Source organism: Manis javanica, chromosome 7 (genome assembly GCF_040802235.1).
Source record: "Manis javanica isolate MJ-LG chromosome 7, MJ_LKY, whole genome shotgun sequence".
In the NCBI taxonomy this organism is placed as follows: Eukaryota; Metazoa; Chordata; class Mammalia; order Pholidota; family Manidae; genus Manis; species Manis javanica.
Genome location: NC_133162.1, coordinates 12,313,659 through 12,319,695, shown reverse-complemented (window position 1 = coordinate 12,319,695; position 6,037 = coordinate 12,313,659). Strand labels below are relative to the sequence as shown.

General features: G+C 33.1%; 1 protein-coding gene across 4 annotated transcripts in view; it reads right to left on the bottom strand.

The window, feature by feature from the left end:
• Positions 1 to 223: 223 nt before the first annotated feature.
• Positions 224 to 6,037, bottom strand: part of RAB11FIP2 (RAB11 family interacting protein 2) — a 41,708-nt gene continuing 35,894 nt past the window's right edge. For 2 of the 4 annotated variants that reach the window (XR_012132994.1, XM_073240327.1), the window contains 2 exons: positions 4,253 to 4,396; positions 224 to 555 (listed from right to left, as the gene is read on the bottom strand). Coding sequence is in view for 3 of the 4 variants with exons in the window: in XM_073240327.1 (XP_073096428.1) it covers positions 547 to 555; positions 4,253 to 4,396 (153 nt within the window). In the remaining variant the exon portion in view is untranslated. Of the gene's footprint in view, positions 4,397 to 6,037 lie in introns of all 4 variants that reach the window. The other 2 variants (XM_073240326.1, XM_073240325.1) reach the window with 2 other exon arrangements.

Genomic DNA, 6,037 nt, shown 5'->3' with positions numbered 1-6,037 from the left:
GCATTCACACACTGATGGGAGAATGTTCTAGGTAAGTAGCAACCACTCTCTGAGTGACTTCTCAAAACTATTTTCATGGTGAAGTGGGTTTGTAGGTCTTCCAGAATACTTGCTGCCATATGTCAAATAAGAAGCATCCAAAATATTCTTAAAGAACAAGGACTCACATACACATGCCTCAGTCACACTGTTTCATCTGCAACAAGAAATTATGACCACTGAATTCAGATTAAACACTTTAATCAACTATAATAAGTCAATAATCATATATAAAAATCTGATTCATGCATCAATTACATACATTATACAATAGTCACATTATGCAATGCTTACATTCTTTTGAGTTGGTACCTGCAAAAACATATACAAGTTACAAGAGCATTTTACTTAATGAGTGTGATACTCTTCAGTAAAAACAATGCTTCTGTCTTTCACATACCTGCTAAATATATACACCTCTAGGTCTGCAGTATTTTTTCGTACCTCAAAATATGAAGCACCTGGAAGCTTTGAAGATTAGTAGGCCCAATGTCTTGTTTTTAGACTTCAGTTCCACTGCAAAAGTAGGTTTTTGACATAGAAAATAAATGAAATAAAATGTCAACTGTAGTTTAATGCTTGAGGAGCTTCTACACTTCTTATTAAATACATCAGAAAACTCTTCATTTGCAGATTAATTAGTTAAGGTGCTACCTATTGCATATTAAATACTTTCAATGATTGCATATGGATTATTAAAGTTATAAATCTGTGAAAATGGGGGCTTTCAAAGTGTGCTGACAGACCCTGACATCTACCGTCTCATGAACCAGCAGCACTGTGATCCTTTACCTCTTACTTCAAGGAGATCGAGTGAAAGAGCATGCTTTACACTTCACTTACACACATGTGAGACACCTACTGTATCTATAAGACATGAGAGCACGTGGACATCAAAAGTTGTAGCTTGAATTACAAATCAAGGGAGGCTGCTTTTCCTAAAAAGTTACAAAGGAAGATAAAAGCTCTAGAGTGACAATTACTAGGTATAGTAAAGACAATAGTTTTTTTCTTTGTTTTAAAGATTACCCTTGCTAAAGATTAAGAACCCTTGTAGGGATGGTAGGCAAGGGGGTGTGAGGGTGCTTGGAGTTGGTGAAGGAAGGATGTGAGGAAAGCCAGTCTGTCACTGATGAGCTAAGTTTTACTTAGGTTTCTATTTGTGAGACCCTTCTAATTACAAGGCAACATTTTCATAGCTGGAAAATTACAACTAAATCACTTACTACCAAAAGCAATAGATGTAGTTATGTATAATCTATGGATAATACTACATTCATGGGAGGATGGCAAATCTAGGCTTAATGTAGAATATAGCAGCAAAAAGCAATACGTATTTCATGAATGGGTAACACATCATTTTATGTACAATTCTAAGATATGACCCTGGAATTCAGTAAGTGAAACTTGAAGCTTAAGTGGTAGGAAGTTCAATACTTTGAAGTGGAATTTCAGATGTGGAAGGGGAACTGGCTGTGAAATAATGCTCTTTTAAAATTATAGCAGAGCCATTTTAATTATGCAACAAAAATGTATTAGCTTAAAACAGGTGTGAGATAAATATCAATTCTGTAATTTTAAAAAATCCTTATTGGTGGAAATATTTTTGAGCATGCATTTTTCAAATCATAAAAGCAAAAGTAAAATGTTGAAAGTCTATTGTGTTGTGCAGTACTTAATGAGTACATGTATTTTATTTCCATTTCTAAACTACTAACAGAATATACCATTAGAACACTTAAAAGTTGCATTTTGAAAAATAAACTAAGGTGATCTTTTTGGCCTTTTTTCTACAATGCTAGAAATTAAAAGCTATTCTGCTTGCACTTTGGCCCAAATACAGGAAACACTGACATGATTACTCATTTTTACTTTTTGTTTTTAGTTAATTACATTGACCAATTGGGAAAATATATGTTGTACTCTAGGTTATGAGTGAAAGTTCACAAACATCAGAACAGAACATTTTTAGGCAGTGATAAATGTAGATTCAATTTTCAATACACTTCTTGCCTCAGATTTAAAGATAAAAATACTGATTCAGTTATAACCAAATCATTCATGTATGAATAAACCTAATCTTTAACAGTTCTTACACATGAAAAGAATCTCTCCTTAAAAATGAATTTCCTCATAAAAAGAAGAGCAGTCCTTGAACCACACTTTTTACTGAGCTCTATTTATATAAAACATATCTCCAATACAAAACTGACATCTTGGTTCATTCTATAAAGAGCAAATTTGGCCAAAGCATACAGATAATCTGTCATAATACTGAAAAAAGAGCTTCAACTATATTAACAACAGAAAAAACAAATACTAAGAATTTTGTAATACTTAATGTTAACTAAAAATGGTACCATGTTAAAAAATAATAATTACCAAGACCTCAAATGGGGAAATTAAATTCTACTCCAGGTTTAGAGATTTACTACAGGAATTTATAAGCAGAGGAAAAAGTTATTTAGTAGAAGCTATTCTTGCTTCTCCATTTCTTCATTTAAAAACATTATATAATTTTTTTGTATTTGGAAAAGTTTTTCAGAATTTCAAAATGTTTGCTCTCATAGGAAAACTAAAGAAACTACAAAAATACAAATAACTGATTTTAGATGACAAATATAAGCTTGGACACTATCTGATTTAAAATATTAAAATGAGCAAAACCATTATATCAGCTGTATATTTAACTTTCAATGAAGACATACCAGAGATAAATACCAGATAAAAATGTGGTTCTTTAAAAGATCAGGGAATATATGTCTCCATATAAAGGTGAAATTTTCTTTTTAAATTCAAGACATATATTCAGTGTTTCATAGTTAAATATTTTAGATTTTTAAAGTAAAAAATTAGCGAATGATTGGTAATATTTTTACACAACTGTTTTTCACTTTAAATTTTAGACTAATTTTGTACAAATATAGTTAATTCGTGGAAGTAATCAACACTTTTTGGGAACAGACTTTTTAAAAAAAGCCAACCTATAATTTTGTAATAAATCAATTCTTTAAGGGTGGATGTATAATGTCATGCTAGTAAAGATTTGTTCTGAAAACTCACTCCTTTAGTAACACTTATTTTGGTTCAAGACCCTAATGCAACCATCTGTTCTTTTACTTCTGTAACTTGAAACCAAGCCTAATTCTTCATTCCCAGAATTTGCCCACTGCTTTGGGTTATCAGGCATCAGATGATATACTTTTTTCCCAAAAATTACCTTCAGATATAACTTATTATTTTCCTTGCTAGTGATTTAAAGGCATTCAGAATCTCAACAAAACAAATTAGCTTATCTTCTGCTTATAGCTTAAACAAAATTCAAATGTTAAGATAAAAAATTAATTCAAGAAATCCATGCTGTTGTGAAGCTAATGAAGCTTCCTAAAGTAAAAAGGGCATTGAATCACTATTTTTGGAAAAAGAGTAAAAGTTTGATACTGGGATAATATATGGAAGCAGCTCATTCTGAAACCAAGGTACACATAGTCAAGAGTGATTTGAAGCAGCTTCCCTATCACAAACCATAACGGTAGCAACGATAATTTGTTTTGCAATGATGGAACACAGTATTTTCAAATTAAGAAATTGGTATCCTCATTTTAGGGGCAACCAGTTGTTTTTAAATGTTCTAAAAACACATTTACATGTGAGGTATATGCATCTATTCAATATACAGATACATGAACATATACTCATGTATATATATATAAAATATGGACTTTTTTTTAATAGTGTTTAACTGCAGCTAAATACATCTACAAATTAACTTCAGAGAAAGCAACCACAGTATCAATTCTGCTTTACAAGAAATTGATGCCTGAGGAGTAAGTCATGTACTTCTGAAGGTATTTCTGAGCCTATGGCAGACTAGTGGGCCAGCACCAGCACCTAAGTGGACCCTAAGAAACTGCTAATTCTTTGAGAATCTGGCCCATTTTCACTTTAAAAGTTTAGATTATTTAGCTCACTTCAAAGGTCACTCTTGACAGTCTCTGTTAATATTTACAGGTAAAACAGTTTTTTACCACACAGCAGAATATGTAAGGAAACCTGATAATGGAGTCTCTTTCAGTAACAAGTTTTTCTTCTTTTTTCCCCCAATTATAAATGCAGTACAATCAGCCTATTAACTATTGGAGAATTTGCCAGCTTTCCTGGACGGTTCGTATGGCACTCTGAGAATACTGGGTGTTTCTTCCATTACCCTTACGAGGAGGTTGTCGATGTAGTCCTCGAGTTCCCGGATGTGGGTGTCCTTCCTCCTAAGAAGCTCTTTGTGCTTCACTAGTTCCTGTAGAACTTCCTCATAGGTCAGACTGCGATACCCTGCAGTGGCATCAAAAGGGTTGTTGTCCTGGAACAGGACATAGGCTGTCACTTTAGCAGATTATAGTATTGGGCACAAACTAAGAACGAATGAGATAGTTCACAGAACGGCTAGCTAGTTCTGAGGCAAGGACTAAGGCAAATATATGAAAGCCTTGGTTATGATTCTGAATTCTCCTAAAAACTTTTTTACCATGTGTACAGTGCCCTAAGAGATTGACCATATACTTTAGAGTAAATTAAGAGAAAAAATGTTCTTCAATAAATAACTAAAATAGAGAAAAACTAAAGATCTCTAAGAATTAACTTAGAGACTGTAAGAAAAATATACTTTACACAGTAGTCCTCATGGAACTGTTTCCATTGAATCGTGACTTAATTATGCCCTTGGCTTTTTATTGAAGACAGTTATAAGAAGCAGCAGTACCAAATCTATTTCTCCAACTTGCTATGTTATGTTGAAGGCATTCAGAATTAAATCAATGAGGATTCTTCTAAGAAATGCCATGGCAGTAACTTCTATTTTAATTTAGATGAAAACAGAACTTTTTTCTCTAACTAGTCTCTTCCTCCTCCTAGGACAAATACTTAAATCATATTTCCCTTTTTGCCATGGTTATCAGGAAACTCAGAGTTCAACAATGATCATGTTAATACTTAGGATTAGTGTATCTGCATTCTTTCCCATTTCATTTATTTACTATTTTGCTAACCTTATTCTATTGATGAAAATTCATTTTACACAAAAATATAAATAAAAAAGAAAAAGACACTGACTTAAATATTATTACAAAGCATTCTAACATTGAAAGAAAACTATTTCTCAGGAGTGGCTTCAAAAAGGCACTGTAATGTCAACTATTCATAGTGCACAGATTTTTCATTATGTAAAATATAAATGCCCAAAAATAAATTAGCAACCTTTATGCCTTTTTATACATAGCTCTGTCACTTAACTCAGCAACTTTAAATGGTTTTCATCACTCTCTTTCAAAACGTTTGATTTGGCTTTAAGGAAAATAAACTAAAATACTGAGGAAATTAGTCTTGAGTTTAAGGACTAATTCTATCTAGTGTCTTTAGTGGAGGAGGCAGAATGGGGACTGGTGAATAGAGGAAGACCTTTTTCTCCATTTTTTTCCATAGAAATTAAAGTTGTCTTTCCATTTTCAGTATCTATTTTAATTTGCTATGCAAATTTTTTTGAAGTACAACTTTTTATGCCCCTGCCCCTGGCCCAGGCACCATGATTTCCAACACCAGAGAGACAAATTAGAGAACAGATATCAATATAATGCTTGGGTTACCAAAGCACGCTTCCTTCTATGGGATAAGGGAAAAAATAATCAGGACTGAAAACTTCCCCAATCTCATAAAATCTCTCAGGTTTTGTAGAGAAGATATAGCTTGTACAATGCCTTCAAAGATTTTGCTAGGCAGAAATGGGTAATGGGCATCTCAAGCAGCGGACTCTGCTTGTTCAAACGAGGAAACAGGTTCAAGGCATAGTGGTCAACAGCAGTAATCAGTGTAGTACGGCTGGAAAATAAAGTTCAGGATAGGGCACAGAGGCTGAAATGGTAGGCTCCAAATAGATTATCAAGGGCATTGAATGCTATTACTAAAGACTTTTTAGACTGATTGCTTGGGAGCTAGGAAGCCATTAAAG